Source organism: Enhydra lutris, unplaced genomic scaffold (assembly GCF_002288905.1).
Source record: "Enhydra lutris kenyoni isolate GAN:26980312 unplaced genomic scaffold, ASM228890v2 scaffoldscaffold9, whole genome shotgun sequence".
NCBI classification, from domain to species: Eukaryota; Metazoa; Chordata; class Mammalia; order Carnivora; family Mustelidae; genus Enhydra; species Enhydra lutris.
This window is the reverse complement of record NW_019154093.1, coordinates 73,231,815-73,255,166: the sequence shown is the minus strand read 5'-3', so window position 1 is coordinate 73,255,166 and position 23,352 is coordinate 73,231,815. Positions and strand designations below refer to the sequence as shown.

Sequence of the window (23,352 nt, the reverse complement as noted above, 5' to 3'; positions counted from 1 at the left end):
GAGAATGCATAGTTTTATGTTTTGTCATAGTAAGCAAAGAAAGCTTTGAATGTTTATGAGCTTTCTGAACTTAGTTCAGCAAGGAGCAGCAAAAAGCAGAAAAATTTGGGTTAATTTGAATTTGCCATTTAAAAGAATATGTGATTATGGGGTGCCTGGGTGGCTCAGTGGGTTAAAGCCTCTGCCTTCGGCTCAGGTCTGATCCCAGGGTCCTGGGATCAAGCCCCGTATCGGGCTCTCTGCTCAGCGAGAAGCCTGCTTCTCCCCCTCTCTCCCTCTGCCTGCCTCTCTGCCTACTTGTGATCTCTGTCAAATAAATAAATAAAATCTTTAAGAAAAAAAAAAAAGAATATGTGATTATAGGTAGTTAACGTGAAGTGATAAAATGAATGATACAATTCAAATGAATGTAAAATAGGCTAAAGATGAATTCTTTCATTTTTTTCCTAAAATTACTTTCATATTTATTCTTTCCACAGGATGATAAATCAAAAAAGCAGTTTGTTTGTATTAATACCCTAGAAGACACACAAGCTGTTAGAGCAGTGGCTTTTCATCCAGGTGGTGGTTTATATGCTGTAGGTTCAAATTCAAAAACTCTGAGAGTATGTGCCTACCCGGAAGTAATTGATCCAAGGTAAGGATAGGTGGTTTGTACTATCATTCTTGCTTTAGTTTTTAATTTAGATATATCGGTTCCTTTTTCAGAATTGCCATTCGGTAGCATTCAGTTTTTATTTCTTTTTCTTTTATTAAGTCTTTAAATTTTTATTTTCAATGCTTAAGAAATATACACAAGAACTATTGACTAATTTTATAAATTTTGTCCGTTTTGATTAGGCCATGAATTATATATGCAACTAAAAAGAATCTTGATATGATCTATTTTCTAGGTCAGTATTAAGCACCTTCTAGGTATTGGTAATTTATCAGTCTTCTTTTTCTGTTTTTAATTATGTAACGTTTCAAACATATGCCAAAGTAGAGATTAGTACAGTGAAATAAAATAATTGTCAAGATTTTTGTCACATTTGCTTCATCCGTTTTGTTTGCTAAAGTATTTTAAGGTAAATCTGATATGTCCTTTCACCCTTTATGATGAATCTCCAAAAACATGTACATTTTCTTACATAGATTTGATGTTATCATATCTAATAAAATCTTTAGTATCCTAATATTAGGCTGTGTTTTAAAGTGTAGATAAGATGCTATTACTCCGGGTGGTTGGGTTATGAACATTGGGGAGGATATGTGCTATGGTGAGTGCTGGGAAGTGTGTAAGCCTGATGATTCACAGACCTTTACCCCTGGGGCTAATAATACATTATTTGTTAGTTAAAAAAAAAAAAAAAGATGCTATTATTCCACCAAACCAGTGTTTGACTCCCATTAAAAGCCATACTCTTGAGGAGCCTGGTTATTCAGGACCTTCCACAGCCATGCCTGCAGCTCCTCACCTGCTACAGTGTCCATCCCACTCAGTCTTCAGAATGCCCTGGGCTTCTCTCTGCTAGCCCCATAGGTTGTTTCCCATACTGCACACTGGGCTGGCACTTTCCCTACTATATATTATCTTCACTGGAGCTATTCTTCTGCCATAATTTTTCTGTAAAAATTCTTCTGTCCTTTAAGGCCTAGTACTTTTAACTGGACTGGAACACTTACATCTACCTTACTGTATGTGGATAGTCATGACATCAACCCTTGCCAGATTTGAAACTCCAGAAAGAATTCTGCTTCCTTTATTTTTTATTCATCCCTTACCTTCCCTCAGCCTCAAGCAATTGCTCCATATTATATGTTTAATGTTTTTTGAACTTTTTGAATTTGGAAGCATTAGTATTTTTTTTTCATTCTTCTGTGTTTGAGTTAAAATCCATGAAAAATATGTGAAATGGAACTTTTAAAAAAATAATATTGTTTCCTGTGTGGTCTGAAATAAGAGGTTAGTCTAAGAATAGTTCATAATTTTACTTTTGGATTTTAAATCTGCTTTAATTTTATTTCTTCCAAGATTTTGAAAATTGTTATTGACATGTTGTCTGATACTTTTTTGCTCCCTCCCTCAAGAACAACAATAATATAGAATTTTATTTCTTTCAGCAAGCAAGAAATTAAAAAGTCTTTCTATAATTTTTCTTTTTAGTGCACATGACATCCCTAAGCAGCCAGTGGTACGTTTTAAAAGGAATAAACATCATAAAGGATCCATTTACTGTGTGGCCTGGAGTCCTTGTGGACAGTTATTAGCAACAGGATCAAATGACAAATATGTCAAAGTTCTGCCCTTCAATGCAGAGACTTGTAATGCAACAGGTAGGTCCCAAGTATGTAAGCATTAGCTTACCAGTGTATTCTTAATGTTTTCCTAGTGTTGTAGCTTTTATATATCTTTGTATTATTTTCAGTATAATCTAAGAATATAGCCTTAAGGAGAGTTTTTTTTTATATTATAGTTGCTTAGTTGCCTTCATAAGGCATGATTGATTATTTTTTAGTAAGTTCTTACAGTTTTCTAATAATTAGAAAATTGTTATCAGGGATGCCTGGGTGTTTCACTCCGTTAAGCATGTGCCTTCAGCTCAGGTCATGATCTCGGGGTCCTGGGATCCAGCCCTGTATCAGGTTCCCTGCTCACTGTAGAGTCTACTTCTTCTCTCCCTCTGCCACTCCCCCTGCATATGCTCTCTCTTTCAAATAAAATAAAATCTTAAAAAAAAATTGTTATTAGAAAGGTAACTTTTAAATAAATACTAACAGTGCATTAATGAATATGTTAGAGTACCTGTCTTCTCTTTCATTTCCTTTGGGATGAAAAAGAAGATAACTATGTATAGCCCTGTTTTAGGGATGATCACAATGGCTCCGGTCATGATCCCAGGGTCCTGCGATCCAGCCCTGCGTCGGGCTCTCTGCTCTCTGCGTCTTGTGATTTCTGTCTGTCAAATAAACAAATAAAATCTTAAAAAAAAAAAAAAGGAATGATGATAACCGAATCAGTATTTTGATTTTTTTTTTTTTGAAGATTTTACTTATTTATTTGACAGATTACAAGTAGGCAGAGAGGCAGGCAGAGAGAGAGAGAGGAGGAAGCAGGCTCCCCGCTGAGCAGAGAGCCTAATGCAGGGCTCGATCCCAGGACCGTGGGATCATGACCTGAGCCGAAGGCAGAGGCTTTAACCCACTGAGCCACCCAGGCACCCCAGTATTTTGATTTCTTAAAGTTCTTTGCTGGGGTGCATGGATAATTCAGCTGGTGAAGTGTCTATCTTTGGCTTAGGTCATGATCCTGGGGTCCTGGGATCAAGCCCCGAGTAGAGCTCCCTGCCCAGCTGGGGAGCCTGCTTCTTTCCCCAGCTCATGCCCTCGCTTGCTTTCTCTGTCAAGTGAATAAATAAAAAAATCTTAAAAAATAAAAACCCAGGGATGCCTGGGTGGCTCATTTGGTTGGGCCACTGCCTTCGGCTTGGGTCATGATCCCAGGGTCCTGGGATGGAGTCCCACATCGGACTCCTTGATCAGCAGGGAGCCTGGTTCTCTCTATGCCTCTGCCACTCTGCCTGCTTATGCTCGCTCGCTTGCTCTCTCTCTCTCTCTCTCTCTGACAAATAAATAAATAAATAAAATTTTTTAAAAAAATCAGAAAAACACTTCAAATTCTTTGCTCAGTAAAGTGAAATTGATTATAGTATTAATCCCTAAATGAAAATATAAGCCACACCTCTCTACAATTATTCTTGCTTAATTTTGAGACAGTTTAGCAATCTCAAATTATCATAGTAAGTTGAGCAGCATCTTTTTTTTAAATTCTTATTGTTGTTTCAGGACCGGATCTGGAATTTAGTATGCATGATGGGACAATTAGAGACTTGGCATTTATGGAAGGCCCAGAAAGTGGTGGAGCTATTTTGATAAGTGCTGGAGCAGGGGATTGTAACATTTATACAACTGATTGTCAAAGAGGACAGGGCCTGCATGCTCTGAGTGGACATACCGGTATGTGATAGTCTTTGATGCTACTTTTCTTTTTGTTCAACCTGTGCTTTTTCCCCCTCTGCATTTTCATTAATGGGGTATATTTTATCAAAAGGGACTTCTTCAAGACAGGAAATTTTTATTTTAAAAATTTATATTGGGAACTTTGGATAACAACACAGTAATGATAAATAACATTTCCCCTGGTGTGCTAAATCCTTTGCTTATACAGATAATTCCTTAACTTAATTCTCACAACACCCTTGTAAGTCACGAAGTTTTATCTCAATCTTACACATGAAATAAAACTTGGAAAGACAAGATTTGACTAGTATCTTACAACTAAACATAGCAGGACTGAGATATGACCTCAGGTCTGTCTCTTGCAAAGCCAGTATTGTAACCCCACTATCCTTTGCTTTGCCATAATTTGCTGTAATTTCAGATGATAAATTTTTTCAATACTAATTATGATATCCTGAAATACTGAAACACAAAACAGATTGCTTAGTATGGTTTTCATATTGTGCATTTTATTGGATTTTGGTTTTATGAAAATTGCCAAAATAGGGTCACCTGGGTGGCTTAGTCTGTTAACTGTCTGCCTTCGGCTCAGGTCATGATCTCAGGGTCCTGGAATCTAGCCCCACATTGGGCTCTCTGCACAGCAGGGTATCTGCTTCTCTATCTCACCATCTTTCTCACAAATAAATAAATAAAATCTTAAAAAAAGAAAGAAAAGAAAATTGCCAATATATTTGATACATGTGGAAAATCTCTACCTGCCAGTATATTTGATTAACCAGATCATTCCATGTCCAATAATGAGTACCTACTTTTGAATGTATTAAGGAAAAGTACTGTTTGTTCCACAGTAATAACTGAATATATGATCTTTTATAGGCCATATTTTAGCACTTTATACCTGGAGTGGCTGGATGATTGCATCTGGTTCCCAAGATAAGACTGTTAGGTTTTGGGATCTTCGGGTACCAAGCTGTGTTCGTGTTGTTGGCACAACATTCCATGGAACTGGTAGGTTTTTCTGGAATTTAAATGAGTTTATATGAGAAAGAAACGTTGTAAATTGCACTTACCTACTTCCTCTCCCCTGTAACACATATGTTAAAAAAAGAACAGAAACAAATAGATACTTGATATTTTATTGATTACTTTAAATTCTTTCAAAATATATTCATCTCTTACTTTCTTTGTAAAAATAAAATTCAGTTTAGGAAACTTGAAGCCCAGGAGATTAAGTATTATTCCCCACTTATTATGTTAGCAGGGCTATTTTATTTTATTCCTTTTTTCCCTTTTTTTTATTATTATGTTCAGTTAGTCAACACAGCATTCGTTTTTGATGTAGTGTTCAATGATTCATTAGTTGCGTATAATACCTAGTGCTTATCACAACATGTTAGAAGGGCTATTTTAGGATTCAGACCTTTAAAGAATTTTTTTAATACATACACAGTGGAGAAATTGAAATTAAACAAAATCATTTTCTTCCAGTCCTGTTCCTTGGTGTTTTTCCCTAAGGGACCGGTTTCTTATTTATTTTTCTATACATAATCTGTAAGTATATAACCAAGAAGTTTGTATATATCATAATCTTCTGTCTTCTTTGAACATGTGTATACATGTACACAGAAATGGTAGCATATAATAATACATGCCTCACATTTTAAACTTAACAATATACTTTGGATTGTTCCATGTGAACGGACAGTACTGCTCTTTGTGTTTTATCACCTTTTAAGACACTGGTATCTAAGAGTGATGCAGCATCCTGCCATTGTCTTTATTTTAGAATCCTTTTTCTTTTGTTGTAGTTTTTTTTTTATATTGTAGCTTTTAATAGCAATTCTATGGCACTATTCCAGGTGAAAATGCCTGCCTTTTATTCTTACTTTTTTGGTGATGTTTTTGTTTTATTTTAATGCTTTGCCTATTCTCTTGACTTCCATAGACCTTTTTTTAAAATCAGGAATATTTTACTTATTATTTTAAGAATGCTTCATTTATTACTAGAGGTGCCATTAAATTACCGGCCACATGTTAATATGCAACTCACTGGGGACTGGTGTCAATGCAGTGAATATTGCTGAGTGTGTTTCACTTGAGGCTCACTCCGTGCTCCGTGCTCACTCCGTTCTTTTTTGGTTTTTTAAGTTTTTATTATAATTCCAGTTAGGTAACATGCAGTGTTATATCAGTTTCAAGTGTACAATTCAGTGACTCAACACTTAACATACATCACCCAGTGTTCATCATAAGTGCACTCCTAATCCCCATCACCCATCTCACTCATCCCCCTACCCACCTCCCCTGTGGTAACCATCACTTTGTTCTCTGTAATTAAGAATCTGCTTCTTGATTTGTCTCTTTTTCTTTTGTTCTCCTATGCTCATTTTTTTTTTTAGATTTCTTTAAAAATTTTATTTATTTTCAGCATAACAGTATTCATTATTTTTGCACCACACCCAGTGCTCCATGCAATCTGTGCCCTCTCTAAAACCCACCACCTGGTTCCCCCAACCTCCCACCCCCCGCCGCTTCAGACCCCTCAGATTGTTTTTCAGAGTCCATAGTCTCTCATGGTTCACCTCCCCTTCCAATTTCCCTCAACTCCCTTCTCCTCTCCATCTCCCCTTGTCCTCCATGCTAGTTGTTATGCTCCACAAATAAGTGAAACCATATGATAATTGACTCTCTGCTTGACTTATTTCACTCAGCATAATCTCTTCCAGTCCCGTCCATATTGCTACAAAAGTTGGGTATTCATCCTTTCTGATGGAGGCATAATACTCCCCTATGCTCATTTTGTTTCTTAAGTTCCACATGAATGGAAATCATGTGGTATTTGTCTTTTTCTGACTTTTTTCACTTAGCATTATACCTTCTGGCTCCATCCATGTCATTGTAAATGGTAAGATTTCATTCATTTTATGGCTGAATAATATTCCATTGTGTGCGTGTGTGTGTGTATCCATTCATCAGTCGATGGACACCTTACATAACTGGAAGTCCAAAGGACTACTTCTATAATTTGTCTATTGTAAATAATGCTGCTATAAATATATCATTTTATATGAATGTATTCCTTTGATTGTTTTTGCATTCTTTAGGTAAATACCTAGTAGTGCAATTGCTGTGTTGTAGGGTAGTTCTATCTTTAACTTTATGAGGAACCTTCATATTGTTATTTCTTGTGTTGTTGCTTTTAGCTATTCTGACAACTACAAGGTGATATCTCATTATTTACATTTCCCTGATGATTGATGATGAACACCTTTTTGTGTGTCTGTTGGCCATGTGTATGACTTAATTGGAGAAACTGTTCATGTCTTTGCCTATTTTTAATTGGATTATTAGGTGTTGAGTTGTATAAGTGCTTTATAGATTTTGGATACTAACCCTTTATCAGATACATCATTTGCAAATGTCTTCTCCCATTCCGCGGGTTGCCTTTTAGTTCTGTTGATTGTTTTCTTTGCTGTGCAGATGTTTTTTTTATTTTGATGTAGTCCCAGTAGTTTATTTTTGCTTTTGTTTCCCTCACTTCAGAAGACATCTGGAAAAACCTGCTTTGGCCAATGTCAAAGAAGTTACTGCCTGTGTTCTCTTCTAGTATTTTATGGTTTGTGGTCTCACATTTAGGTCTTTAATCCATTTTGAATTTATTTTTGTGTGTGGTCTAAGAAACTGATTCAGTTTCTTTCTTTTGCATGTTGCTGTCCAATTTACCCAACACCATTTGTTGAGGAGACTCTCTTTTTCCCATTGGATAGTCTTTCCTGCTATGTCAAAGATTAATTGACCATAGAGTTGTGGGTTCGTTTCTGGGTTTTCTTTTCTCTTGAACTATGTGCCTTTTTTTTTTTTTTAAGATTTTATTTATTTACTTGACAGAGATCATAAGCAGGCAGAGAGGCAGGCAGAGAGAGAGGAAGCAGGCTCCCTGCTGAGCAGAGAGCCCGATGCAGGGCTCGATCCCAGGACCCGGGGATCATGACCTGAGCCAAAGGCAGAGGCTTTAACCCACTGAGCCACCCAGGTGCCCCTGTGCCTTTTTTTAAAATGCCAATACCAGGGGCGCCTGGGTGGCTCAGTGGTTAAAGCCTCTGCCTTCGGCTCAGGTCATGATCCCCGGGTCCTGGGATCGAGCCTCACATCGGGCTCTCTGCTCGGCAGGGAGCCTGCCTCCTCCTCCTCCTCTCTCTCTCTGCCTGCCTCTCTGCCTACTTGTGATCTGTTTGTCAAATAAATAAAAATCTTAAAAAAAAAATTGCCAATACCATATTGTTTTGATGATGACAGCTTTGTAATCTGTTTTTTTTTTAAGTTTTTATTTATTTATATGACAGAAAGATCACAAGTAGGCAGAGAGGCAGAGAGAGAGAGAGGGGGAAGCAGGCTCCCCACTGAGCAGAGAGCCTGATGTGGGGCTCAATCCTAGGATCCTGAGATCATTACCTGAGCCACCCAGGGGCCCCAGCTTTGTAATACAATCTAAAGCCCAGAATCACGATGCTCCAGCTTTGCTTGTCTTTTTCAAGATTGCTTTGGTTATTCGAGGTCTGTTGTGGTTCCATACAAATTTTAGAATTGTTTTAAATCTGAAAAAAAAAGGGGGTGTGTAGCACCTGGGTGGCTCAGTGGGTTAAGCCTCTGCCTTTGGCTCAGGTCATGATCTCAGGGTCCTGGGATCGAGCCCCACATCTGGCTCTCTGCTCTATGGGGAGCCTCCCCTCCCCCACCGCCTACTTGTGATCTCTCTGTCAAATAAATAAATAAAATATTCTTTAAAAAAAGAATTGTTTTAGTTCTGTGAAAAATGCTGTGGGTATTTTGATGGTGATTGCATTAAATGTGTAGATTGCTCTGGGTAGTGTAGACATTTTAACAATATTCTTTCAATACATGGACATGGAAAGTCTTTCCATTTCTTTGTGTCATCTTCAGTGTCTTTCATCAGTGTTTCATAGTTTTCAGAGCACATATCTTTCACCTCTTTGGTTAGGTTTATTCCTAGGTATCTTACTATTTTGGGGGTAGTTGTAAGTGGGATTGTTTTCTTCATTTCTGTTTCTGCTGCTTCATTATTGGTGTATACAAAGGCAAAAGATTTCTGTACATTTTGTATCCTATGACTTTATTTATTCTAGCAGTTTTTCAGTCTTTGAGGTTCTCTCTCTCTCTCTTTATATATATATTTATATATGTATGTGTGTATATGTAGATAGTGAAAGTTTTACATCTTCATTAACAATTTGAATGCCTTTTATTTCTTTTTGTTGTCTGATTGCTGTAGCTAGGACTTCTAGTACGTTGAATAAAAGTGGTAAGAGTGGACATCCTTGTCTTGTTCCTGACTTTAGGGAAAATGCTCTCAGTTTTTCACCATTAAGGATGATGTTAGCTCTGGATTTTTCATAAATGGCCCTTGTTATGTTGAGGTATGATCCTTCAAAACCTACTTTGTTGACGGTTTTTATCATGAATGGATATTGTACTTAGATGATTTTTCTGTGTCCATTGAAATGATCATATGGTTCGTATCCCTTTTTTATTGATGTGCTGTATCATGTTGAATGATGTGAGAATACTGAACCACCCTTGCAACCCAGGAATAAATCCCACTTGATTTTTTCCTTGAGAAGTCTGGCTAGAGGTTATCTATTTTATTAATTTTTTTTCAAAAAACCAGCTCCTAGTTTCATTGATCTGTTCTATTGTTTTGTAAGTTTCTACATGGACCTTTTTCTGTACTTTGATTCAAACCAGATACAATTTGTTCTAGCAAACTTGATTCTGGAATATACACGCATGTATAATTATATTTTTATATATGAATATGTTATCATTGATTTGTTAAAGTTTAGTTTGCATGGTCACCAGAGTTAATGTATAACATGGTTTAAAGAACCAAACAGTTCAGTAAGGCTGATTAAAAAAAACATTGCCCTGAGAATTGTGCCCTGTCTTCCAGCCACTGCCTCATTTCCCATTTCTCCAAGACATCCATTTTTAACTTTTGTAATAGTTGTGTTTTCATATTTCATTTTTTTTATTTTAAATATTTTATTTATTTATTTGACACAGAGAGACACAGCAAGAGAAGGAACACAGCAGAGGCAGTGGGAGAGGGAGAAGCAGGCTCCCTGTTGAGCAGGGAGCCCTAGGTGGAGCTCGATTCCAGGACCCTGGGATTATGACCTGAGCCAAAGGCAGACGCTTAACGACTGAGCCACCTGGCACCCTTCATATTCCTTTTTTAAAAACTTTTATTTGTTAAGTAATCTCTACACCCAACATGCGGTGTAGAGACCCCGAGATTAAGAATCACATGCTCCACCAACTGAGCCAGCCAGGTGCCCCTTATTTTCATATTTCTAAATAACATGCCTCCAATTATAGTTTTTTTTTAGGATTATTTATTCTCTTACCACTGTAAAAGATGAAGATTTTTTATATCCCTTTCCAATTCACACTTTTCCTCATCCCCTCACATGCTTCTAACTCCCGTCCTTTCAATATAGTTGTACCATTTTTGGATATATCAGTATTCATTCCTTACATTGTTTTAGCACTTATAGTGCTATTCATATCTTTTTTTCCCTTTTCTTTCATATCTTCTTGTTTTTCTTGGTGTTAATAATTGGGGTTGTTTCTTTGTTTGCTTGCTTGCTTACTATACCCTTATCACTGACTTACCTCCAAACTCTCCCCAGTTGTCTAAATTATTTTCAGCCCCTTTTCTCCCCTTTTCAGAGACTTAAACTTTTTGGACATATCCTTTCTCTTGCAGCATTGTCTCGCTCTCTACTGTATCTGCCCTTCTTTTCTTCTCTACCATAGATATACAAAAATGTCCTAGAACTGGAAATGCCCCAAAGTTCCTCTTTTGACCTCCTTATCCCCTTCACATCTCTTACCTTAATTTCTTGCTCTCTTTCTTTCCCAGAGTTCTCAGAAGTCCTATTACATATGCTGTTTCCATTTTCTCATCTTTAGTCTTCAACCTATTCCAATCTATCTCCTGCTACATCTACTCCAACAAAAGCTACCTTTTGGGGGGGCACCTGGGTGGCTCAGTCAGTTAAGTGTCTGCCTTTGGCTCAGGTCATGGTTTCAGGGTCCTGGGATCAAGCCCCACATCGGGCTCCCTGCTTGGTGGGGAATCTGCTTCTCCCTGTCCCTCTGCCTGTTGCTCTGCTTACTTATGTTCTCTGCTCTCTGTCAAATAAATAAAATATTTTTTAAAAAGCTACCTTCTTTCAAGGTCACCAATAATTTCATGCTGTCAAAATCACTTTTAAATCCTTATTTTACTTCAGCTCTCAGTGACATGTAAGTTGATTCCCGCCTCTTTTCTTTTGGGCTTTTCACTCTCCTTTTACCTTCCTGTATAACTACTTTGTTGGTTCTTCCTCCTCTGTTCAATCTTTAAATTTTGGTATTCCCTAGGACTCAGGACTTCTGTCTTCTTCCTTTCTCTCCATGAGTATTTCTATTCCTCCAGCTTTAAGTATAATTCCTATACTGACCTTAAATCTTTATCTTTAGCCCAAACCTATTTTACATGCCAGGCTCATATTTCTAATCCACCTACTTGACATGTCCTTTTGGATATCTTTTTTTTTTTTTTTTTAAAGATTTTATTTGTTTATTTGACAGAGATCACAAGTAGGCAGAGAGCCAGGCAGAGAGAGAGGAGGAAGCAGGCTCCCTGTTGAGCAGAGAGCCTGATGCAGGGCTCGATCCCAGGACCCTGAGATCATGACCTGAGCCGAAGGCAGAGGCTTAATCCACTGAGCCACCCAGGCGCCCTCCTTTTGGATATATTAAAGGATATGTCAAACTTAACATGTCTTAAACTACTGAGTCATGACTTCTCAAACAAACTGCCCCAGACCTCCTCACCTAAGTGCTACTACCACCCATTGTTCATGCCGGAAAGAGACTCCCTGGATCTTTCTCTCCTTTCCTCCAATAACCAATTAATAAGCAAAATGTATTGTTTTAGCCTCCAGAATTTATCTTAAATCCCTCTACTACTTTCCATTTGTACTCTCACCACTCTCGGATAAACCACCACCACCTCTCAGCTAAACTACTGCACAGCTTCCTTACTGTCTCTGCATTCCCACTTTCCCCCTTCAGGCCACGGTCCGCACAACAGCCAGAGCCCACCATACCTTGCTCACAGTACTTCAGTGCCTTTTGATTGCTCCTAGCTTAAAGTGCAGACTCTTGACCATGTCCATAGCAGTGTTCTTCAATTTTATTTTCATTATTGTTCCTCTCCATGCAAGGAGAGAAACAAAATTAAATTTTTTCCTAACCAGAGAAATTAAATACTAGGAATAAGATTTTATTGGGTGGGGTTAAGCTTTGGAGGGCTACAAATTATTGTTAATGTACAAGATTTTTTCATCCCCGAGAACCATTTTGCAACCCCCTGGGCGGACATTATTGCCCTCATTAAAAATGCACCGTCTAGATTCAGGGCTGCAGCGAGTGGATTCAGCACTTATTTTCATCTAGTTTCCACTGGCAGTTATTGGTGTGTTGCTTAGACACATTTCCTACACTGTGTCCTAAAACACATTTTGTTGTTTAATTTCTTGTTCCCCTAACTAGACTGTAAGCTTGTGGGAGTTTTCTGACACTTAAAAAGTGGCTCACCTATTGCACTATTGCACTGTAAGTAACGGCATCCCAGGGGGTTCTCCCAAGTGACCAAAAAACCAAACTTTCTCATTCTCATAGTATCTTGCTTCATACTTTGTCTCTAAAAAGGATGTAAGTGTTTATTGGTTGAATGTTAATTTGGATTTTTCTTTCAGTTTGGATAAGCTACATTAAATTTTTAGTGTGTGGTTCAGTGAACATAATTAGCTGTTGTAGTTGAGCTGTATTGATTTTTCCATATGAAACTTTTATTCTTTCTTTTATACAGGCAGCGCAGTGGCATCTGTAGCTGTAGATCCCAGTGGCCGTCTCTTAGCCACAGGACAAGAAGATTCTAGCTGCATGTTGTATGACATAAGAGGAGGAAGAATGGTACAAAGTTATCACCCTCATTCCAGTGATGTTCGCTCTGTTCGATTCTCTCCTGGAGCTCACTACTTGCTAACAGGATCCTATGATATGAAAATAAAGGTGACAGACCTACAAGGTGAGGGAGATTGACCTCTTTTCTTGTTTGTAGTCTCTCTTATTCTATTTGGGATCTCGCCTTTTTTTTTTTTTTAATTCACATATAACTTTTTTATTATTTATTTATTTGTCAGAGAGAGAGCGAGCGCGCACGCACAAGCAGGTAGAGGCAGAGAGAGAAGCAGGCTCCCTGCCCAGCAAGGAGCACGATGCAGGACTCAATCCCAGGACCCTGGGATCATGACCTGAGCTGAAGACAGCGGCTTAACCAACTGAGCCACCCAGGCGTCCCAACATATAACTTTTTTAAAATTTATTTTCTAAATTCCAGTATAATTAGTGTACGTGTTATATTGGTTTCAGGTATACAACATAGTGATTCAACAATTCTATACATCATCTAGTGGTCATCAAGATAATTGTATTCTTGTGGTGCCTGGATGGCTCAGTGGTTAAAGCCTCTGCCTTCGGCTCAGGTCATGATCCCAGGGTCCTGGGATCGAGCCCCCATCGAGCCCCCATCGAGTCCTGCATCGTATCCCGCATCAGGCTCTCTGCTCAGCAGGGAGCCTGCTTCCCTCTCTCTTTCTGCCTGCCTTTCTGCCCACTTGTGATCTCTGTCTGTCAAATAAATAAATAAAATCTTTAAAAAAATAAAAAAAGATAATTGTATTCTTAATCCCCTTCATCTGTTTCACCCATCCCCCCACCTACTTCCCCTGTGGTAACCTGTTTGTTCTCTATAGTTAAGAGTCTGGTTTTTTGGTTTGTCTCTTTTTTTCTTTGTTTAGTTTCTTAAATTTCACTTATGAGTGAAATCATATGGTATATGTCTTTCTCTGACTGATTTCTTTCACTTAGCATTATACCCTCCATCCATCTTGGATGGATGCAAATGGCAAGATTGCATTCTTTTTTATGGCTAATATTCCATCATGTATATTTGTTAATATTTCATTATTTGTGTGTATACCACATCTTATTTATCTGTTCATCTACTGATGGATATTTGGATTGCTTCCACATCATGGCTATTGTAAATAATGCTACAATAAAGATAAGGGTTCATGTATCTTTTTGAATTAGTGTTTTTTAATTCTTTGGGTAAATACCCAGTATTGGAATTACTAGATCATATGGTAATCCTATTTTTAATTTTTTGATGAGCCTCCATTCTGTTTTCCACAGTGGCTATACTGTATATACAAAATGTTTGCATTCCCAGCAACAGTACACAAGGGTTCCCTTCCTTTTTCTACAGATCTTCACCAACACCTTTTTTATCTTGTGTTTTTTGTTTACCATTCTGGCAGGTGTGAGGTGATATCTCATTGTGGTTTTGATTTGCCTTTCCCTGACGGTTAGTGATGTTGAGCGTCTTTTCATGTGTCTGTTGGCTGTCTGGATGTCTATTCATGTCATCTGCCCATTTTTAATTGGCTTATTTGGCTTTTTGGTGTTCAGTTGTGTATATTTTTTATGTATTTTGGATAGTAATCCTTTACCAGATATGTCATTTGCAAATATCTTCTCCCATTGTGTAGGTTGTCTTTTTGTTTTGTTGATTGTTTCCTTTCCTGTGCAAAAGCTTTTTATTTTGATGTAGTCCAGTAGTTTGTTTGTTTCCTTTGCCTTAGAAGACATATCTAAAAAAATATTGCTACTGCCAGTGTGAGAAAAATTACTGCCTGTGCTGTCTTCTTGGATTTTTATGAATATTTAGATCTTTTTGTTATTGTTGTTAATCTGGTATAATCAACTTTGTAACATTTTCAAATTTTAGTTTTATAGTACTTACTGAACAAATTACTGGTACTGTATTGGTGTGAATTGTAGCAAATTATTAAATCAAGTAAATAGTCTTATTTTATTAAGTAATTTTAAAATATTTGAGGGGTGCCTTGGTGACTCAGTGGGTTAAAACTTCTGCCTTCGGCTCAGGTCATGATCCCAGGGTCCTGGGATGGAGCCCTGCATCGGACTCTCTGCTCAGGGGGAGCCTGCTTCCTCCTCTCTATGCCTACTTGTGATCTCTGTCAAATAAATAAATAAAAAATCTTTAAATAAAATAAAATATTTGAAAGAATAAACATTTACTACACTAAATCATTTTGAGTTCAGTGATGACAGATGTTAAAATACGCTTTATGTTCTCCTATTTGCTTCTACTTTAAAAAACTTAGTGTAAAATGGCCAAAAAACATACAAAAAGATGATCAATATCATTAATCATTGGGGAAATGGTTACTATAAAAAAACAATAATAATAACAATATAAAGTAGTGAGTGTAGATAAGGATATGGAGAAATTAAGTCCTGTGTGCGTGGTTGGTGAGAATGTAAAGTGATGCAGCTACTATGAAAAACAGTATGGTGGTTCCTCAAAAAACTAACAATAGAAATACCATACAAGCCAGCAATTCCACTTCTAGATACATATCCAAAAGAATTGAAAGCAAAGTCTCAAAGAGATATTTGTGTATCCTTGTTCATAGTGTCATTATTTATAATAGCCAAAAGATGGAATCCTGGGGTCCTGGGATCGAGCCCCACGTGGGGTTCTCTGCTCAGCAGGGAGCCTGCTTCCCTTCCTCTCTCTCTGCCTGCCTCTCTGCCTACTTGTGATCTCTGTCTGTCAAATAAATAAAATCTTTAAAAAGAAAATTAGCAAGGGTGGGAGAGAGTGACTGTGTGGATGGAGAAGGCTATTTTAGGTAGGCTCTTTAGGGAAGTGCCATTTGTGTAGAGACTTGAATGATAAGAAGGCACAAGCCAGGCCAGGACGTGCTGAGGCATGAGTGAATTCAGCATGTTCATGACACTGCAAGAACCCAATGTCTCTGGGACTTAGAGAACTAAGGGAGAGAGAGACAAGAATAAATCAGAGGCAGGAGAATATTTAAAATGGAGCGATCTGGTATCTACTGATGTCTGTTTAAAAGGTAATTTTGAGTTATGTAGGGAGAATGGAATATATGTGTGAATATCAGGCAGTTGGAACAGTTCAGGTGAGGGCTGATGGTAGCTTAGACTAGGGCGGTAGAGGTGGAGGTGGTAAGTAGTGACTGAATTTGGGATATATTTTAATTTGTTTAGATTAAATATGGGGAGAGGAATACTGATTCCTAGGCTTTTGGCATGAGCAACCAGATGGTGCCATTAACTGGTAGGAGGAGGAACAGGTTTGGGCAAGAAAATCAAGTTTGGTTTAAACAAATAAAGATGACTATCAGGCAATCCAGTGAGATATGGAATGGCTATGGAATGGCTATTTGGATACTATTCGGGAGTTCAGGTGAAAAGTCAAGGATGGAGGTGAAATGTGTGAGTCATAAGTACACAAATGGCCATGGTACCAAGGTACTAGATGAAATTTCACAGGAAGTGGGTGTAAAGGGAACAGGAAACTCAAAGGCTGCCACCTGGGACAGGAGCAGCAAACCAGCAAAGGAGACAAAGGTATGGTGGCACCAAAGTCAGAGAGAAATCAAGGAGAGAGCGGCAGCTGTGTCATATGTTGCTGTGCGTATTTTACCGAATACTGCTTAACATAGGTATAAAAAGAATTTATCCCTGTTTAAAGCTTTAACTGTATTAATGTAGTTTAGGACTTTGTATACTGTAATGCCTTCAAGTTGTGGGAAGTCTGTGAAATCTAGACATATACTTATTTTGTATTGTAAATCAGTGTCTCTCTCTTTTCCATTTAGGGGATCTCACTAAACAGCTTCCTATCATGGTGGTGGGGGAGCACAAGGACAAAGTGATTCAGTGCCGATGGCACACCCAGGATCTTTCCTTCCTGTCATCCTCTGCAGACAGAACTGTAACCCTCTGGACTTACAATGGATAGAGTACACCCAGTGTCGATCTATGCAGTGAAAGCACAGAGACTTCAGACTACTGAGTTGTGAAAATTATAAATCTGAAGAACGTAGACTGATCAGAAAGTGGCTTAGCACGAGGAGGCCCCTTATTACCATGTATCCCTTTGATAGGAAGCGTCGGGTGGTGTTATTCTGCAGTGCTTTCAGTCTTCCATGTGAGCTCGTGCTGCTGTGACCTGCTATATGTAGTCTTGTTGCCAAAGCCTGCGGAAGAGCTCTTATGTTGTCAGTGTGCGCTCCACATCGAGGTGGATGATGTGTTTACGGTTTAGTATTAAATGCATTCCTTGGTCTTTGCCTAAATAACAGTTTTATATGCACATTGAAATTGAACTCTACTTTAAGCATATTATTACATGTAATGCAACCAAGTTCTACACAGATTAAACATAGGTGTTCGGAAATTACTTTTCTCACACTCCCATGATATTATCTCACTTGTCAGCTAGAGGTCAGAATTTTACATGTCAGAAGTTATATGGTTATTTTCGCTAAGGATCATTATGGAGTTTAAAGATGGATGGAAAACTGCTTCTTAGTTCATGATGTGGTATTGGCCTTTTCTTTTTTCTTAAACCCAGGGATATAATTACTATCTTGTCACATTATTTTGTTTCAGGATTAAAAGGTAAATATGTTTGCTTCAGAAACTTGTTAATTTCAATTTTTTGAATGCAACAAGATACCTCCCTTCTAAACTGTACTGTAGAGCAGAGCAGTGGCGTTACGTGATGCAACACTTGATGGTACAGTAAATTTACTGGCTAGTGTTTTTCCTCTTAAAAATTAAAAACTTTGCCATAGACTATAGCATGGTTTGAAATGCTATGTCTGCATGATAATTTAAAATGGAAAAATTTAAACTTTGCACTCCAAAAGCTTATTTGGATTTGTTTCTTGCACTGTTTTGTGTAATGCAGAATAATGATTTTATTCCTATGGCATTGTAGATCCTAACATTTATGTATCTTTATTTTCATATTGTACAGTAATTTTACTTTAAATTATTAAATAGGCTATTTTATTTATTTCAAATGCTGTTGAGTTGGTTCTAATTATTGAACTGTCTGTGCACTGTATGTAGCAAGCATTTTTAATCTATTGTATACAAGTGGAAAGGATATTAGAAGTGTAACCGTGCTATTATTTCAATAAAGACCTCTTGACACCTAAAAATATCCTGTTCCTTAGTGTCTGTGACTTTCAATTTAGAGTGTTATTTTCTCCAGTTTACTTGGAGGTGGTGTGGTCCAGTGGGTGAACCCCACAATCAATTCCTTTTTTTTTTTTTTTAAAGATTTTATTTATTTGTCAGAGAGAAAACAAGCAGGGGAAGCAGCAGGCAGAGGGAGAAGCAGAGTTCCTGCCAAGCAAGGGGCCCATTGTGGCAGACGATCCTAGAGCCCTGAGATAATCACCTGAACCAAAGGCAGATGCTTAGCCAAGTGAGCCACACAGGCATCCCCACCAACCACCGCCCAATCGATTTCTTGAATTTCTTTCTAAAGTTGTTCTACTGGGTGCCTGGCTAGCTCAGTTAGCGGAGTGTGTGACTCTTGATCTCGGGGTTGTGAGTTCAAGCCCCACATTGGATGTAGAGATTACTTAAATAAAGTTCTACTAACTTCTCTCTCTCTCTTTTTTAAAAGATTTTATTTATTTATTTGATAGAGATCACAAGTAGGCAGACAGGCAGACAGAGAGAGATGGCAGGGAAGCAGGCTCCCTGCTGAGCAGAGAGCCTGATTCAGGGCTTGATCCCAGGACCCTGAGATCATGACTTGAGCTGAAGGCAGAGGCTTAACCCACTGAGCTACCCAGGCACCCCTACTAACTTACTTCTTAACCCTTGGGCAACTGCTTAACTTTTATGTGTTTCCTGTCTCTTTTAATCAAGATCTAGGGAACTTTCTCCATCCTGGATATATTGTGAAAGTTGATTAATAAAAGCCCACCAAAATATATAAATTGGAAGTTAGCCAACAAATATGTTGAACTGAGTGCTTTAGAAAGAAATGAAATCTCATTAGTTGTGTACAGTCAGCGGATACACAGTTTTCCTACATTTGCAGAGGGGAATTCTGCTAAAAGTATGCTACCGTCTCCTCTTCAGTCTACTTATCATGCTTAATTTCATACATTCTAGATATTACAGCAGGTCATTAGTGTTAAGTTTAAAACTAGGAAAAAAAGGCATTTCTTGATATAGACCAGCTCAACTTTATGGTTAAAAAAAAGTTCATAAATAAAAAATCTTTAAAAAAAAAAAAGGGGGGGGGCGCCTGGGTGGCTCAGCAGGTTGGGCTGCTGCCTTCGGCTCGGGTCGTGGTCTCGGGGTCCTGGGATCGAGCCCCGCATCGGGCTCTCGCTCTCAGCGGAGAACCTGCTTCCTCCTCTCTCTCTGCCTGCCTCTCTGCCTGCTTGTGATCTCTCTCTGTCAAGTAAATAAATAAAAAATCTTAAAAAAAAATAAAAAATAAAAAAAGTTCATAAAATTATTCCACCTTCAAGGAGAGAACTTTAAGATCCTCCTATACATGGGGTATGGAATTCATTTTGCAGTGCCTTAGATAATCACTAGAAATTGTATATTTATTTTAATAAATATCCGATTACATATGTCTTTTTTCCCATGCCTCCATACTGTCTTCTCCATGGAGGTGAATAGATTCTTGGAGGCTCATGTGAAAGAGAAAGTAAGAGAACTGAAGTATCTACATTCTCTGAACCCTTCTCAGTGGGGGTATGGGGAAGGAGAGTAGAGCTGAGTGGGCTGCAGAAATTCTTAGCTCCTCCCCACAGAAGTGTCTGATTTAAATTTTATTTAAAAATTTTTTAGGGGTGCCTGGGTGGCTCAGTGGGTTAAAGCCTCTGCCTTCGGCTCAGGTCATGATCCCAGGGTCCTGGGATCGAGCCCCACATCGGGCTCTTCACTCCTCGGGGAGCCTGATTTCTCCTCTCTCTCTCTGCCTGCCTCTCTGCCTACTTGTGATCTCTGTCTCTCAAATGAATAAATAAAATCTTTAAAAAAATTTTTTTTAAATTGTAATAGGCTAAATGACATAATCAACAAAGAGAAAATGCAACCCATGAAATGGGAGAAAATATTTGCAAATCATGTATCTGGTAAGGGATTAATATCCAGAATATATAAGAACTACAGCACAAAAACAACCAAAAAACCAAAAGCAGATTAAAAAATAGCAAAGTATTTGGATAGACATTTTTCCAAAGAAAATAGACAAATGACCAATAAACACATGAAAAGATGCTTAACACTACTCATCATTGGGGAAATGAAAATGAAAACCACAATGAGATACCACCACACACCTATTAGGGTGACTGTTACCAAAAACACAAGATAGTATGTTGCAGCAAGGATGCGGAGAAATTGAAACTCTTGTGTAATATTGGTGGCAATGTAAAATGGTGTAGCTACAATGGCAAGGGAGAAGCCACTACCCTAACTCCATCTAATAATCCCCAGGCTCTTAGACTTAAATAATGCCCAAGTTCAAACAACAAGGAAAAAACCTAAAGGCCAAAGTGAAAAGATTATTCAAAAAAAGGGAATCCTCCCACTTCAGTTCAAGCTAATTACACCTCCCCCTCCGCCGCCGTCATCAGAAAGAGTGGTTATTCCTTCCACAGATAACAATACCCCTTAGCAGAAGCTGGCTAAGATGAAACTGAAAATTCAAATTTCCCTATATCAAAGATAACAGTAAATCTTAGGACAAAGAGTATGGTCTATATACAACCAGTGCCAGAACTGCATGGCCCAGAATTTAGAAGTCTTGAAAGACATCATCTCTCCATCCTGTTATTGCCACCAAAAACTTAACAGTCTAAAACAACAGTTTCACATTTTGGCAAGTGAATTCTGCAGACTCTGGGAGGCACTGAAGACCATCTTGGAGGACTCGTCCTTGTCCAAGTTGTGGTCAAATGGGTCACACAAGTGGTGAATTTACAAATGTGCCTGCCTGTGTTCTAACCATCCCTGGAGAATCCCCAGCTGCACTTCCTCCCATATTGCCACAGCCAGCTACCCACCTTCCTCCTCATCCATCTCTGCCTACACTCCCCCCGCCTCCTCTCTGCCTGTACTCCATTACCTGTGGCACCTGGGCTGCTCAGAAATTCTGATTGTACTAAAGAACATCAGACTGGACCATTAAAAACAAGATGGACCCATGCAGATAACAGTTAAAAATCTACTGACTGAAATGAAAGAACACACGGTTTTGATGAAGAAATTTGTATCATCACCAGAGGCACAGCATTCACTAGTTACTGTCTCTGACCTGCGGTGTGATATCCTGAAACCCAGCTCCAAAGTGTTACCAACTTGACTTCTGCATGTCTTAATTACTCCTGGTAAAAGCCAGGTGGATCTGCAGAAACTACTTAGAAAAGTCAATGTTGAGAGGATCGCAGGGGGGAGTCCCACTTACCAATAAAGAAAATATGGAAACAGGAACTAGGCTGATTCCAGTGATGACCTGGGCGTCAAGGAGAAAGTTTCAGCACGGTCAGCCTGGAAGTCCAACTCAAACCCTGCCACTTTCTACAAGCAGCTTTGTTGAACAAAACCGATGTCAGCCCTGCCTGACTGCATGTGATGGTCCACAAAATACTCAGATAAAATCAACCCAATCTTTTTTTTAAATGTAGTAGAGTTTGTATATATATATATATATATGTATATATATATATATATATATAATTCCATTGGAAGTATTAAAGTATGTCTGGAGCCCATTCATACTATGATATTAAGTGGTATTTGGACATTTTTTAGTTTACATGGTTGGTAAGAGAACAGATGAGAAAATGCAATCCCTGAAGTGATGTTTATCCTGGGATTACTCTATTTAGGTTGGAGAGGTTGTTCAGATTTAACTAGATGGCTAATTTTTACTCAACAGGTACAGTTATGACATTAAAAATTAATTTAAAAAATTAACCTGGTTGGGGTGCTTGGGTGGCTCAGTTGGTTAAGACTCTTGGTTTCTGTTCAGGTCATGATCTCATGGGTTGTGGGATCGAGCACTGCTACTGGCTTCTTGCTCAGGGAGAGTCTGCTTGAAAGTTCTCTCCCTTGCTCCTCCCCATGCTCTCTTCCTCTCTCTAGAAATAAATAAATCTTAAAAAAAAAAAAAAAAAAGAACAGGACAGAACCCGGTGCCCATTCATCTTGAGTATTCTTGGGTAATTAAAAAGAAAAGTATTGGGGCGCCTGGGTGGCTCAGTGGGTTAAAGCCTCCACCTTCAGCTCAGGTCATGATCCCAGGGTCCTGGGATCAAACCCCCGCATTGGACTCTGCTCAGCAGGGAGCCTGCTTCCTCCTCTCTCTCTGCCTGTCTCTCTGCGTACTTGTGATCTCTGTCTGTCAAACAAATAAATAAAATCTTAAAAAAAAAAAAAAAAAAAGGAAAAGTATTTCAGGGCGCCTGGTTGGCTCAGTCGGTTAAGCATCTGCTTTCAGCTCAGGTCATGATCCCAGAGTCTTGGGATCAAGCCTTGTATCAGGTTCCCTGCTCAGCGGGGAGTCTGCTTCTTCCTCTCCCTCTGCCTGCCGCTCCCCCTGCTTGGGCCCTCCCTCACTTTCACTCTCTGTCAAATAAATAAATAAAATCTTTTAAAAAAGAGTATTTTAACCTGTAAGGCTAATGCATCCATTAAGTGCTACAAACTTAATCAGTAAAAAAGGCCCTCTAGATTTGATTTTTGTTCAACTATAAATAGAGATAAGACCACATTCAAACCCAATCATTTTCCAAAAGGATTTGAAGCAAAATGTCCATTTTAAGTGACCTTAAAAATTAGAATGTATCGTTTCTAGCATCTTATGTAGTTGCTTATATCTGACTCACTGAAGTCTGAGATGTTCCTTACTTTGATACCTGCTGTCCACATTCATGCAGCTAAATATAAGTTTCACGAGGACCTCAACATGACCTTTGTATTTTCCACAATGCCCTGAAGGATCTCTGAAGTCCATAGCAGATTCACCCTGAGACCTAATTCCCTGTCCTCAACAGCCTGTCGAGTCAATAACGGTAATAATGCACACCTGTGTACAATGCACACCTCCCCAAAATACGACTTTGTTGTTCATTATACCCTACTTTAAATAACCGATGCAAAGGTTACACATTCGGACTTACAAAATAAATCAATACTAAGAAAACATGCTCTGTACATACTTGGCTTCCACGTAAGATTTCAGCCCTGGCCTAAAGCAAGACCGCAAAGCCTGGCCCCGCCCCCTCGGCGGGCCAATCAGTCGCGGGCCCGGGAAGGACGCCCAGC

At 38.6% G+C, this 23,352-nt stretch overlaps 1 protein-coding gene and 1 pseudogene across 3 annotated transcripts in view; both read left to right on the top strand.

The window, feature by feature from the left end:
• Positions 1-18,206, top strand: part of LOC111143236 (WD repeat domain 47) — a 62,766-nt gene extending 44,560 nt beyond the window's left edge. For all 3 annotated transcript variants that reach the window (XM_022496837.1, XM_022496836.1, XM_022496838.1), the window contains 6 exons: positions 480-637; positions 2,147-2,316; positions 3,826-3,996; positions 4,879-5,010; positions 12,944-13,162; positions 16,854-18,206. In XM_022496837.1, coding sequence (XP_022352545.1) covers positions 480-637; positions 2,147-2,316; positions 3,826-3,996; positions 4,879-5,010; positions 12,944-13,162; positions 16,854-16,996 — 993 coding nt within the window. In that variant the 3' untranslated portion in view covers positions 16,997-18,206. The remainder of the gene's footprint in view (positions 1-479; positions 638-2,146; positions 2,317-3,825; positions 3,997-4,878; positions 5,011-12,943; positions 13,163-16,853) is intronic.
• A 2,331-nt stretch (positions 18,207-20,537) lies between these two features.
• Positions 20,538-23,023, top strand: LOC111142940 (annotated as a pseudogene).
• The last annotated feature ends 329 nt before the right edge of the window (positions 23,024-23,352 follow it).